Genomic DNA, 16,273 nt, shown 5'->3' with positions numbered 1-16,273 from the left:
TACGAATTTTTTCTTCTTGTTAAGTGCAATGGGGTGGTAATAGAAAAAGGTTTTAGAAAAATGTTCGATTTACATTTTTTCAGGTGCTATGAAGAATATGCAGTTTAACAAAAAAAAAAAAAAAAACAAAACAAATTATTTATGTTAATGAATATTTTTTTAATTAAAATGTTTATTTCTTTTAATTGATAATAAAATTCTGAATACTTTTATTAAATAATTGAAAGTATACAACTTTCTCGTGTAGTTAAACGAAAGAAAAAAAAACAAATAACAAAAGAAAAAATAAACTAAATTAATGAAATAAATAGATAATGGAAGTGAAAGATGGAAATAAAATGTTCACGATCGTGTTAATCTAAACGCGAGTTGGATATTTTTTACATATCGTTCAAATTATTCTTTTTTTTTATGTATTGCAGTTAACTTTCATTTGATAAGCGAGTATTCGTAAAAATATAAACACAACATTTACAAAGATTATATATATATATGTATATAATAAGGGAATACATATATATATATCACAGAAAAGACACGTTCGCTTTCGTTCGTTCGGACGAAAGTCTCTCGACAAGTAGAAAAATAATAAAAAGAGAGGAATCGAAGAAAGAGTGAAAGTCCTTTCTCAACTTCATATATATACATACTAAAATACATACATATATACATACATACAAATATATACTTTGATTATATGAACAAATATTACATATTACTATTATTTATTTAGCTAGTATGTTTGTTAATTCATGGTAAGTACTTTTTAAATTAAATAATTATTATATAAATTATATATGTGATATAAGTAATTAAATGTTGTTATATGAATGTATATTAATTATTAAAAAATTATAAATATTTTAATTTATAATATTTTTTCTTTTTTCTTTTTTCGTATTAGAAAATTACAAAACGTTCTTCTTTTGTATTTTATTATTACTTTTATAAGATTATAGAAATAATAAAATATATTTTTTCGTAAAAGAACAAATATATATATATATATATATATATATATATATATATATATATATCAAGAAAATGTATAAAGAATTAATAATTATATATAAATATAAATATAATTATAATTAATATAATAAATCAATAAATATTTAATTTATTATATTATTATTATAATTATAATTATAATAATATTTGTTAATTATTATTATATTAATAGTATATTAATATAATAAATAAATATAAATATAATTATCGGTCATATTTTGTTTTCTTTTGCTATTATTATTGTTATTATTATTATCATTATTAATTATTACATCATCACATTTCATAATAGAAAGAAAAAGTGTATCGAATATCGAATCGCATCAATTTAATATTCATATGCTACTTTTTCTTTGATCATCCTATTTTTTCTTTCTGTTTATATCGCAACAACTTGCCATATTATATTTGTAAATAATTCTGTCTTTTTAATCCAACTTATGGAAATTTCCTCACATTATTAACACGAATCGAATGACGGTTAAAATCCTTTCAATGTATTCTTATTATTTTGTTTATTTCCTTGTTAAAAAATCATCTTTGGATGTTGTCATAAAAATCAATGATTTATTTTTAATAATTTTATATTCATTATTTTTCAAATTATTATTATTATTATTATTATTATTATTATTATTATTATTATTATTATTATTATTATTATTATTATTATTATTATTATTATTATTATTATTATGTTAACATAATCCGATCAAACAGAATCAGAAAAAAAGTATCTTTTAAATATTTTTTAATTTTTTTATTTTATTTGTATATCATTAAAAAAAAAAAAAAAAAAAAAAAAAAATTGATACAGCAAAGTTGAAAATATTTCTCTGATGAATTAGATAAAGATAATTATAAGTATATTTTTTAAAATCAATTAATTCAATTCGAGAAAATTATTATTATTAGAGATTTTAAAAGAGCATCTAATAATAGATATGATTTGTTTGTAAAAAAAAAATATAAATATAAACAAAATAATATAATATTACAAATAAAAACCAAATGATGATACACTTGCTTTAATAAAAAAAAAAAAAAAAAAAAAAATATAATAATTCTTTTTAATTATAAAAAAATTAAAAGTAACCATAGAGGTAAACATACACTCCATCAAATATAACAGATATACACATGTACATATATACACGTTATATACATACGTAATAAAGAAATACAAAGTTATATATTTAAAAGAAAAGGAAAGTGAGAGAGAACAGTTTCGGATAAAGAAAGCTACTACAACGCACAACAGATGGGGGGATAAACTTTACTTTCTCTGTTCTCCCATACAAAATACGAAAGGAACATGCAGTCGTATGGATACAAGAGAAATAAAGAAAGAAATAAAAGAATGAAAGAATGAGTGAGACTAATAAGAGAGTAAGTATAAGGAGAAAATAAAAACGGATAATACCACTTTCCCTATTTGTGATGGTAATATTTCCCCCCCCTATATTAGATACTGTGTGATTACCCTAATAGCACAAAATATTGAAAAATATTGAATACATGTGTATTTAATATTAAAAAGACATTAAATCTCTTTTTACATATTAAATTTTTTTTTATATATAAAATATAATTATATACAAAAAATTATTAATTATATATTAATTTAATTAATATTATATATAATATTAATTATATATAAATAATTATTAAAAAAATTAAAATATAAATATTAAATTTTAATCAAAATTTTAATTTTCATTAAAATTAAAATATAAATATTTAATTATACATAAATAATTATTTTAATTATATATATTATTAATTAATATTAATATTATATATTTATAATATTATTTATTGAATGAATATATTTGACATGAATAATAATCATTCATTAAAAGATTGTATTACATTTTTTTTTAATATCTCGATCTTTAATTGTACTATTTATTTAATTTTTTGTATTTCTTCTCCGTTATGTTTTTTTGTTTTCTGGTTTTTTAAATCTTTATCTCTTTATTAATGAACATTTGCATAAAAGACTATATCATCGTGACTTTGCATATACTTACGTAAGATTTACGAAAGATACTTGGGAAGAAAAAAAAAAAAAAGAAGATAAAACGAGATCTGACCTTTCATCTATTCAAACGTATCTAATAAACAGTACTCACACACATATTCCGGTTTTAAAAGTTACAACTATTTTTTTATCTCTCTCTCTCTCTCTCTCTTTTGATTCTTTTTTTACCCTTTTTACTTTCAATACCAAAGCAATAGTAACTTGATTGCCAACGATTATATCTTTTTTTTTTTATTGTATTTCTAATTTTAAATTGATTTTTTTTTTTCAATAGATAATTGAGTGAGTCGTTTATCTTGATAATGACCTAAGTTAATTTTTTCTTTTTTCCGCGTAATATGTTTTTTATTTTTTATGACAGTTAACTTCCAGTTGTATATGTTATTACGGTCAACATATTTAACATGAATTTAGGCAACTTTCGAAATAAAACCAAGTCAACAGAACGAGTCATTTCGTATTTTTGTTTAATTAATTTTTAATTGTTAGATTAATTTGTAAATTATTTTCTCGTTATTCTTAAACATCTTATTCTTGTTTGGAAAAAAAACAAAAAACATTCACGAATAAAAATCATTCTTTTTCTTTAGCTTATTTTTTTAGTCAGAAAGATAATATATGAATAAATATGTGTTATTTACATATAAAATGGTTCCATGCCTCCAATAAATTTTTTTTTTTTATTAATCCTACACCTATTGGTTTTTTCATAAACTGCATAATAATCTTTTATATATACAATATACATATTTCTTTTCGATATCTCGATATCACTATATAGATGAGGATTCAGTTAGTCTTCTGTTAACTTTTTTATGCAGTCAATGTTACATTTAACCGTTTTTCTTAACCCACTGAAATGGATAGTAAAAAGTGCATATTTGACATGTAATGCTTTAGGAATTGAAAAAAGGCAATAGCACTAAGGTGGCAATTGAAAAAATATGCAGCGTGTACAGTGCAGGACTGATAACTGATAGGGCAATCAGAAATTGCTTTGTAAAATTCCCTTCTGAAGATACGATCTTAAAAGATGAACCGTGTGAAGGACGTATTTCCGACTTTGATGAACCTTTTAAAGGTAACATTGGAGCAAAATCCAATAGATACGATCAACAATTGCAAAGAGTGCAAAAAAACTCCATGAAAGGTGTCTTGCACTTATCAGTCGTAGAAACGCCATTCTTTGTTTCATAAAAAATGGAAGTTATTTATGACTCAACCTAATATATTAATATGTAATTATATTTATTAATGGTATTATATATTATAATTAATATAATCATATATTAACACATTCGCGACCGCTGACGTGAAATTAACGTCCTTTTAAATTTTATAAATTTAATATAAATAAATTTGTATAACATTTAAATAATTATATTTTATTATTTAAATGAAAATTTAAATAATTCATATTTTTTGACGGTACTCAGTATTAAAAAAGGAAAAAATATACCGGTCGCGAATGTGTTAATAGTAATATATTATATATATATTACTATATATAATACTATATATATATACAGTAAAAAGGGCATAACTGAACCAATAACCACTAGTTTTGTATAATTCTTTATTTATTGCTAAGAATGTAAATGAATATTAAAAATGAACATTATAGTAAGTTTTATTTCAGTTCGAAGTAACATCACTAATTTTTTCAATAATTAATCTCTCCTCGTTTAGCACTTATAAACAAAATGGATTGACTCGGTTTTTCACCGGTCCGTAAAAGGAATGTTTACGTGGAATATTTCAGCAGTATTTTTATATCTAGCAGTTTGATATGTTTACAAAATATATATTTTTTTTTACGTTTACACGTAAAAATTTTTACGTTATTAGCATTCAATTTCTCGCAATCAGTCGAACAGAAAAGTACCCAAATAAATTAAAGCAAATATGAAGGCAATTGTTTCAAATTGTTTTAAAAAAAATAATTTCCTTTTTAAATGACGGCTTATTAACACGTCAGACAGCGATAGAATTGAAATTATTTTTCTAATGTTGTGTTTTGTTTTTTAATTTTTTTAAAAAAATTTACATAGTTTATTTTTTATCATTTTCAAAATGTAGGTTAGTGTTTCTATGTGTTTAAATTAATTGTAATATAAGAAAACCGCTTATTATTATTATTAAAAGATATATCTGTAAGGTGACAGGTAATGAAATGTTTGTTAAAAAAACTCGTTACTCATTTAATTTTTTTATTCTTGATATTTATTTCACATACATGTGTTAATGTTTACCACGTTTATAAAGAAGCAAATCTTTCGTATTAATACCGTCGAATTTAATTATATATGTCTTTTTTTCTTTATTTTTTATCATTTTCTTTTCATCTCTTTCAGAGAAAAGATATCTTTATCTCAGTATTCATTATTACTTTCAATTGCTTTTAACACACATGACGTTGAGAAATAAATAGACAAAGTTTATTTCTCTTAGAAAAAAAATTACATATATAAATAATAAATAAAATTTATAATTAATGATTGAAGAAAATATTATAATAAAATTCAAATTAAAAACAATTCATTTAACTGATTAGAATAAAATTATTATTATTAATTTTTGTTATTTTTATTATTCTTTATTTTACAATTTTGAAGGGTTCATTTTCTTTGCAGTTGTTTAACAAATCTTAAAATCTATCTGCATCATTATATTATTTAATTAAACAATATGAAATAGAAATCACATTAATCCACACTAAAATAACATTCATATGAAAATAAAATGAGCATATTAATTTTTATTAATAATTAAATTGTACTTTTTAAACCTTCAAATTGAAAAATATTTTATATTTTTATACACTTCTTGTTTTTATTCATGAAAATGTAATTCGATTAATTTGATTATTTTTATTATTGCATTACTAATAATTTGTATTATTTTATTTTATTTTTTTTTACTATTTATAGTCCTGAATTTCTGCAGAATAAGATAAGATTAATAATATTTACAATTTATTATCTATGAAATATATACGGAAATAATTATCGAAATTGAAGACTTATTTAGCATATTACGTATTTAACATAGTTATTACTTTTTTTTTTTTTTAAAGTAACTATAATAACGAAGCTAGTCGAAATTATAGATAATACTCTTATATGTATATTACTCGTTAATAAAAATTTAACCTCGTTTTTTGTAGAAATTATTTTCTTAATAATACTCTATTTAGAATAACAAAATGATAAAGAGAAAAAAAAGTAATTATAGCTATCATCCAGACAAAGAATTTTTTTACGTAATAATTGAAAGAATGTATATAATGATCTAATAATAATTTAAAAATTCAATAATTTAATAATTGTTAAACTATTTCTTTATATTATGCAATCATCGCGTTTTTATTATAAAATTTTTTTTAATTGAACAATAATTTTATAATTGTTAAGAAATTTAAGCTTGATAATTTAATAATTAATAAGCTTTAATAATAATATATTTAATAAGCTTCAATAATTGAATAATTGTTAAACTATTTCTTTTTTTATTATACAATCATCGTTTTTATTATATAACATTTTTTTTAATTGAACAATAATTTTATAATTGTTAAGAAATTTAAGCTACTTTTTGTTGTTTATTTTTTAATTAGTATTTTTAAAAAACAATATTTATTCTTAAATTATGTCATATTGTTTGCAACAATATTACGAAAGTATGACTTTGCAAAACAAGTTTAAAACAAAAACGAATAATAAAAAAAGTCATTGAAAGAACAGATCTAAATAGAACTAGAATCTAATCTCATTGTCAAATGTACAAATACATAATAATATGTAAACAAGATAATATTTCAAAATATTATTTTTTACCTTGATATCAATTTTATTAACTGTATCAATCAGATTCTAAAATTAATTATATTTGTGTGTGTGTGTGTGTGTGTGTGTGTGTGTGAACCAAATAAAAATTGTCAGCAATCTTTATAATTGATCATATAAATAATTATATCTATAAAATTATCTATAAATAAGTATAAAAATATACATATAAAAAAATAATAACGGATGAGATAAAAGCATTACTTAATAAATGACCAATGGGTTCAAAATCCAATTCGTTTTCAACATAAATCGAATTCATCTGGTAGCACACAATCCAATCATAAAAAAAAAATTATATATATGAACGAGATGAAAATCATGTTCTTTTAATCGATCATATAAATAATTCATAAAAAAATACAAAATATATATACAGATTAGTAATAAAATGGGAATGATCATGAATTGAAATAAGTGATATATAATATAATTCTTAGAGACAATGATTAGAATAGAAAAACATCAAATAAACATAATAACACTATTAACGCAAATGTATTTGTAATAGAAGAAAACAAAGATGATCAACACAAGAACTTATAATATATACACTCAAACATTGAAAAGTATACATGTACATATACACAAGTATAAACAATTTTAATATGCATATAGAAACGATAAAAGAGAAGATATTATATTATAATAATATATAATAAATGATTCTAATTCAGTTCGTTCTGAGAGTAGATAAAATTTATTGTTAGAGGGCTTACAAATACACGTGTCTACGTAGATAAGTGTATGTATCTAAACAAGAAAGTGTATGAGTGAAGAGGGACTTGAGCGGTAAGAGGGTCCTCTTTGGAGAGGAGGAAGAGGGAAGAGTGGCAAGAAGCAAGAAAGAGAAAGAAAAAGCAAGCAAGTAAATAAGTAAGAGAGAGAAGGGGGAAGAGAGAGAGAAAGAGTAAGAGAACAGGGAACAGGCTAGTAGAGTTCACTCAGCTAAGCCAGTCGTCAGCTGGTTGCCGATCTATGTGGATCTCGTACAACTATTTTGCTTTTTCTGAGAAGTGCTGTGTTCAATTTTAAAAAACATATAAAAATTATTTGTAATCATTGATAATTAGTTATATCGGTGATTAGACAAATACTACGACCTAATCGTTCTATCAAAAAGGTGTTGGATACGGACAAAGAATCAAAAGAGAGAATAAGAGACACAAAGAGAGAAGAAAGAGAGAGAAAGAGAGAGAAAGAGAGTACTTGAAGTTGAGACAATACTAAAAGTTAGCAACGCATACAAAGAAGAGAAGGAACGCGCAAAAACAGCACGCGCGCACGCGCAATGAATTACTCTGTTGATTATAGTAGTCACGGTTGTTTTTAAAAACACTTGCTATTTATATATTTATATACATATACATATATATATATATATATTTATATGCCTATGTTTATGCATGTATAAATATATAAATTTTAGACAAAGATCCAAATGAAGTTTACCTATTTTTATTTTTTTTACAATAAATAGACAGAAAAAGAGAGAGACGGAGAGAGAGAGAGAGAGAGAGAGAGAGAGAGAAAATAGTTAGGATCAGACAAAAGTGTGAGTGCAAGATTGGATTGATAAATAGATAAAATAGATTTATAGGTAAAGTTCAGTATGTCGATATTTTCAAAATTAATCGATAAAACGTCTGTCAAATACGGCATTCGTCAGGAACATCTGACTCATAGTATAGCCGGTGTCGTCACCGTTCTTTATTTCCTCAAAATTGGTTATCCTTTTCTACTTGATAAAGTTCGTCAGCGCCACCGGCCGGCGAGTGAACTAAAGAAAGACGAGGATGAAAGATCTAGGAACGATTCGAAAAAACGCGGGAAAGATCGGAAACATTCGAGAGATCAAAATTGTAATAAAAATCATCGGGATGATGATGATGATAATATCGAATCCAACAAAGAAAAAGAAGATAATAAAGAAACAGAAAAGGAGAAAAATGATAAGAATAATAAAAAGATGAAAGAAAAAATCATTGGTTTGGATCGTGCATTTCTAAAACATTTGATAACCTTGTTAAGGATCATGGTGCCAAGTTGGAGATCGAAAGAATCTGGTCTTTTAGCTTGTGCTACTCTCACATTACTAGCTCGTACTTTTCTCTCCGTTTATGTAGCTACTCTTGAAGGACAGATTGTCAAGAGAATCGTTTTGAAGGACATTCGTGGTTTCTTTTTTATGATGGCAAGATGGTTCGCCATTGCATTCCCAGCTACATTTGTAAATTCGGCTATTAGATACTTGGAGGGTCGTTTGGCTCTTAATTTTCGGTAAGTTCTAATATTGATATATATAAATATATATATATATATTTATTAATAATAACAACAAAAATAGTAATAGTATTCATTTTATCGTCATTATGATTGAATCGATAGTCATCAAATTTCGTTCAATTATTAGAATCATCGAGATATGAAATACGTATTTTTGTTGTCATTATTTACACAAAGAATTGTTGTAATTTTAAATAATATACAACATACTTCTTTCTTTTTCTTTTTTGTCTATTTTACGTAAAAAAAATTAACTTATTAAATTCAATTTTTTGTTTAAATATACTATAATATATCAGAAACGAAATATGCATGGTAATACCAGAATAATCGTTGAAATATTTCTATATTAATGGTCAGCCCATTAAAGTAATTTTAAAAAATATTAATGCTAGTCATACTTTGCCTTTTTTCTTACGCATTTTAAAGTAGGTTTTGTTCGTCATTATTTGTTATCGAATGAACGTAAATATACGATGGTCATTGACCGCATCGAAACTCGTCGCGAAAAAGAATTGAATAAAAGGTTTGAACAAATTCATGTATCATCTGGAGATATTGAAAGAGTAAGAAGACAGTCATTGGTAAGACATCTACAGACTTCTATTCAGATGTTAAGAAGTCATCACAAAGAACTTTTATGAAAGCAAGCGGATAGGATTTCGTAGAAATTCTAATATTCGTTTATATAACTCGAATACAATATCAAAACTTGGATATACGTATGAACGAATTTTTTTGTTTAATTATTTAATTGCGTTAAAATTACTTGTTAAAATATTTCTAAATTATTCTGGAACATATTGTACATTTACAATGAAATAAAATGAATTTTTTTATTAGACCCCACTTTCATGATTATCGATTCATTTAAAAATATTTGATGTTAAATTGATTTGTGTGATTATTTGTATATTCTTATTTAAATTTTAATTTGAATATAGGGAAAGATTGGTTGAACATGCTTACAAAATGTACCTGAGTCAACAAACCTACTATAGAGTAACAGCTCTGGACACAAGACTAGGTGGACTTGAACAAAGACTGACTGATGATTTATCCGAATTAGCAAGCTCCATTGCTCATTTATATTCGAGTTTAACGAAGCCTTTGTTAGATTGCGCTTTAGTGGGAGTCGCACTTATATCATTTTCGATGAATATGGGAGCAAGGACTATACCTGGTAAGATTACCATCAAATCGTTACGAAAGAATATTGTAAAACATATTTTTTTCCTGAAATCGTGAAAAAAAAAATATATATATATATATATATTAAGTATGCCAGCATTAATAAAAGTGTGAGTTATGAGTTGTAGACCCCATATAAGGTCACAGAAAGTAAACCAAAAGCCAATAATTTTATAAAAAGTTAATTATAAACCAGTCTAGCAATATTAAACGTATAGTTTGTCCATGAGTTTATGATAATGTAGAGTTAATATTCAAGATTGTAAAAATATTTGTTCGGTTAAAGGGGGTTGCCAAGAGGAAAAATTTGAGTAGCTCTGAATTATACCGTACTAATATATTTTACAGTATATATATATTATTTTATATAGAATTAATTATGTAGGCAAAATAAAATTGGGAGAAAATATCGTTAAATTAATATAGTAAATTTTTGTATTTTTATTCAATACTTTAGGGCCGTTGTTAGCATTGGTAGTAATCACCTTGACCGGACAAGTGTTGCGTCTTGCCTCCCCTCGTTTCGGTCAGTTAGTAGCAGAGGAGGCTACTAGACGTGGTCGTTTGCGAGAAGCTCATGCACGTATTAGTGCTCATGCCGAAGAAATTGCTTTCTATGGAGGTCACCAAACCGAACACCGTTATCTTACTACCGCATATAAGTCTCTCGTAAATCACTTGAGAAGAATCTTAGCTAAGAAGTTGTGGTACGTTATGTTGGAACAATTTCTTATGAAATACCTTTGGTCAGGAACCGGACTACTCCTGATCGCGTTACCACTTCTCTACAATTCCGGTAGCTTGTCACAAAAAAGCGGAATCAAAGATAACGAAGATGGTACATGATTTTTCATTTATTTATAAGAAAATGAAATTATTTAATAATTATTGTTTTAATAATTATTAGGTGCTGTGAGTGAGAGAACTAGATATCTGACAACATCGAAAAATTTGTTATTGTCTGGCGCGGATGCCGTGGAAAGGCTTATGGTTTCTTATAAAGTATATCATTAATGTTGCTTTAATGTTAAACAAGATTTTATAATTTTTGATTGATCTTTGGATTTTATTTATTTGTTAATTTGATATTTTTAGGAATTAATTGCCTTGGCCGGTTATGCGGAACGTGTTAATCAAATGTTTGAAGTATTTAAAGACGCTGCACTTTGCAAGTATCAAAGGAACGTACTTGTTAATGGTTCGATAAGAACGAACAATGGAACTACTTCACATTCCGATCGAATGACTATCGAATTTAAGGATGGTCATCCCGTTATAAAAGGTACATAAATATAATTTTATGTTTATAGTAATTAATTATAGACCCATAACATAAATAAATTTATTCATAGGAATCGTCAGAGAAAGTAAAGATGGTAGTATAAGTCTGATAAATGTACCAATAGTAACGCCTAACTGTGAAATCATAGTCTCCAGTTTAACAATGACAGTAAGTAAAAAAAAACAATAATTCAATTAATCATTATAAAAGTGGTCTAATTGTAAGTCACTTGAATTATTTAAAAAACACGAAGTGCAGTATGTATAGTATGATGTTGATTTTGTTGATTTAATCAGCGTAATCGGAGAGACAAATGATGTGAATATATGAGTTCTCTAGTATTATAAAAGCCTTCTTAATTGAAACATTTGTTAACGACTAGAAGACAACGTATAATCGAAACTCCCAATATAATTAAAACTTTGGTTAATCGAAATCTTACTATATAACATAAAAACATTTGTGCAGTATGAGGATTGTCCAAATTGAATATCACCCTATCTGAAAAGGGTGTTATAAGATTGTTGAGTGAATATAATTAACAAGGGAACACTTCAGTTGACAGGATACTGAATTATTTTTTAATTCTACACAGTTGTAGGTGTCCACCAGAATTATACACGGTCCAAGTAATAAGACTATAACTTAATTCTTTCCAAGAAAGCGTAAAATTATCTTACTTATAAACTTGAGCCTTCCCTTGTAAGACCACATTTATAATCATTGATATAAAATTAATTATAATTTAAGAATATTATTGATAATGAGTAATAATTACAGATACGACCGGGTGATCATCTATTGATAACGGGACCTAACGGTTGTGGAAAAAGTTCGCTATTCCGAATAATTTCTGGTCTATGGCCAATTTATGGTGGTACATTGATTAGACCAGCCGAAAGTTATTCGGTTAGAAGCGGAAGGCCTTCCTTATTTTATATACCACAGAAACCTTATATGACGGTAGGCTGTTTAAGAGATCAGATTATATATCCTGCCGAATCGGAAACAGAAGATTGTTCGGACGAGGAACTTTTAAAATTATTAGATGAAGTTGATTTGAAAGGTTTGGTTGAAAGAGAACCTGATGGATTAAATGCCTTCGGTGATTGGGATTCGACATTGTCGGGTGGTGAAAAACAAAGACTTGCTATAACTAGATTATTTTATCATGCCCCACAATATGCATTGTTAGATGAATGTACTAGTGCTGTTAGTATCGAAGCAGAAGGTGTTATGTATGAGACTGCTAAAAAACGTGGAATCACATTGTTAACTATCACCCATCGGCTATCCTCTTTAGCTAAGTATCATAAATTAGTATTACGATTCGATGGAGAAGGTGGATGGACGTTTGGACCATTGAACGAGGACAACCTTAATTTATTAAATCCTAATCTTAATCAGAACAAACAAAATGATAATCAATTGAACGATAATATCAAGGGCAGCCATTATCAAATGTTTCACGTTCGTATTATATTTTATTTTTTCTTTTGTTCTTATACAAGATGAAGAGGGTCATAAATTTGTTCTATAATTGTTATTTTAAAAAACTATTTTCATATTTATCTTCGGTTCATTTTAATTTTGAGTATTAGAAAAATTCAAAATCATAATGCAAGAGAGTTTTAAAAATGAGTAATTGATTTTTAATTTTAATTACTCAAGAATTTTTGACTCATGCTCTGTATATTTCATTACTTTTTTTTATTTATGTAATTATCATTAGTATAATATTTTGATTTGTTCTTTTTATTTTTATATAGGAACTTCACGAAACGCATACAGAGGACACTTACGTTGGAATAAGCTGAAAACGTTATTAATTAAACAACAAATAGTTTTAGGAAAAATTCATATATTTTCTTATACCTAATATATATATATATATATATATATATATTAGATTGTGCATATTGTACAAAAATTAATATATAATACTTAATATTTTTGTATAACGTATAATTCATCTGATTTCCATAGTACATTTCAAGAAATATCTGTAGAATATCTGTTATCTAGTTAATTACAATATTCGTGTATGTTATTTGGCGGTTCGATATTATTATATATATATATATATATATAAATCTACATATGTTGTTAGATAATAAAATAAAAAAAATCTGTTTGCTATGTCGAAGTGCCTTTATCCCAAAGACGCTTATGTACGAGACTTTATGCTAATTCTATTGTTTGTATTAGATACTTGATTATTTATTTCGAATAAAAATAATTGCTTATACACAATGAGTAATAATTTTATCTTTGTTGTAATTAAAAGATAATTAATATGAATTATCAAATATGATAATTGTCACTAATGAGTGACGTTGAATATAATAACTTCGATAAAAAGTTTTAATTTAAATTAAATGAACAAAAAATTAATTAAAAATAAACATAATGAAGTATTGGTTAAAGGATAGAAATAAACAATTGAAATTGATCATGTTCAGCACTAATGCAACAGCAATTACAAAAGTCAAACAAAATATCTTTGAAATATAATAGAAATTATTTTTCTACATATGTCGAAAGAAAAATCAAATAAGTTAACACACTTTCGTACAATACAAATCCCAAACGATTGCATAACAAAGCTTCTAATTTAAATTGGTAAAATCTATGCGCAAACAAATTTAAATAGAAAGAAAAACAAAATAATAATTGCAATAAAGTATGAACAAAATCGATCGATTAAACTTTGATGCAAAACAATCTGAAGAAATTGTCGAGATAAAAAAATGTCAAGTAGAAGATGAAAATAGTAAAAGAAAAAAAATTAAAGATAGAAATAGAAGAAGAAGGAGGAGGAGGAAGAAGAAAAGCAAAGAGAGAGAGAGAGAGAGAGAGAGAAACAGAGAGAAAGAGGAGAAAGAGAAAGATGGACTATTAATTTGTAGAAGAGAAAAAAATTTAATTACACTCGCGCTTCTTTGTTTTGAAGGGCCTGAAAAAGAGGCAGGGTTGATTCCAAGGGAGGGAAGACTTACAATTTCCGATGAGCTTACCTCTGAGAAACCCTCTAAACGCCAAACGTCGATACGCCCGGCAGCAGCCATCTTGGGAGGGATTGTATGCCTCTCTTCGTTGTCGGAACTAATGCTCTAAAGCAATTCCGGGTCGTTATTAGTATCGATGAGAGAAATGAATACCATCATCTTACTAACTTCGTCAACAATAGATTTTTTATTATTTCTACAACCCCCTCCCCCCATTTACCCTCCTTATCTGACAATCCCCGATTAATTCTAATCATTAATTTTCAATAAAAATTAGAACGAGGAAATGTAAAATTGTGAATAATATGCAAGAACTCAATGTTTGACTATTTTTTTTATTCTTGCTTTATTTTTATATTCTTTGTTATTGTTAAAATCTTCACCGTTTCAACCTCATCATCATCATCATCATCATTATCATCATCATCATCCCTCTAACCCCATTTCCATTGATTCTGATCATATTTCTCGTTGTAGAGTAAAATGACAAAAATTACAAATCGGTGAGTGGACACAAGAATTTGATATATGTACGTGACATTCATTCGTCTATTTGTTCAAAATATGTTACTTTTTTTTCCCTCTTCTTTTATTTTTTTTTCTCTTATGGTTTCTGCAATTTTACAATATATATATCTATAAGGTTTCCTAAAATATTCAATGTTATTTAATTTTCAAGCAAATAAAATGAAGCAATGTAAAAAATTGTATCAAATAAAAATTTCAAAATGTCAAAAAAGAAAAAACGACAAATGAAAATCGAACGATTCGAATAAAAAAAGTTCATGGAAATAATAAAAACGATTCGGAAGAAAGAGTGACAATTAGTTGACGTTAGAGGGTTAACGTTAAAGATAGATCAAGTTACTCGCGTATTTTTAAAAGACGAAAGAAAGAGAGGGATGGAAAGGAAGAGAAACGAAGGAGAGGAACGAGGATAAGCAAGAACGTATGAAGAATAATAATAAGAAGAAAAAAAAAGAAAGGAACAAGGATGAGACGTATATAAAAACCCATCTGCCTATGGGACTATAGTCGTCCGGCTAAGAAAATAAAGTGATGGTATTAAACGAAAAAAGGGGGATGATTAGCAACGGAGTTCGGTAAACTGAAATGTCCTGTTTTTCGTAGTTCCTTGTGTGAATTAAGCCTTTTCGAGTGGCTGATATGCCACTTCGACACACCTCCTTCACCCTACCATCCCCTCTGTTATCCCTTGTAACCATCCTCCTTCTCCTTCAACCCCCTCTTATATCCCAGAGCTCAGTTTTAAACGAGAAGTCTCATCTTCTTTGAGCCGACAAAATAGCCGATTGAATTACACACGAGGACGAACGGCGCGTGCCAGCCGGCTTGACAACAACCATTACAACGTTCTTATAATATATCTAACGTTAATATGAAAAAGAGACAGAGAAAAAGAGAGAGAAAGATAAATATATATATATATATATATATATATATATATATATATATATATATATGTATATATATATATATATGTATGTTTAAGAGGAATAATAAGTATAATAAAAATTGATTTGTGAATTTAATTACTGCAATTTGATTATTTGCTTTCTGTTAAGTGTATGTGAAGAATGATAAA

The 16,273-nt window shown here is 25.9% G+C and overlaps 1 protein-coding gene across 1 annotated transcript; it reads left to right on the top strand.

Moving 5' to 3' along the window:
* The first annotated feature begins 7,544 nt into the window (after positions 1-7,544).
* ABCD (ATP binding cassette subfamily D) lies at positions 7,545-13,912 on the top strand. Its single transcript, XM_015319415.2, has 8 exons — positions 7,545-9,180; positions 10,131-10,369; positions 10,835-11,215; positions 11,285-11,379; positions 11,473-11,659; positions 11,730-11,827; positions 12,440-13,129; positions 13,429-13,912. Exons 1-8 carry the CDS (start codon positions 8,513-8,515, stop codon positions 13,474-13,476), a joined length of 2,406 nt encoding a protein of 801 aa, XP_015174901.1. The 5' UTR covers positions 7,545-8,512; the 3' UTR covers positions 13,477-13,912.
* Positions 13,913-16,273: the final 2,361 nt, after the last annotated feature.

This window comes from Polistes dominula, unplaced genomic scaffold, assembly GCF_049000335.1.
Source record: "Polistes dominula isolate Pdom_NZ unplaced genomic scaffold, Pdom_raw_medaka contig_24, whole genome shotgun sequence".
Classification (NCBI taxonomy): Eukaryota; Metazoa; Arthropoda; class Insecta; order Hymenoptera; family Vespidae; genus Polistes; species Polistes dominula.
This window is presented reverse-complemented; position numbering and strand designations above follow the sequence as displayed.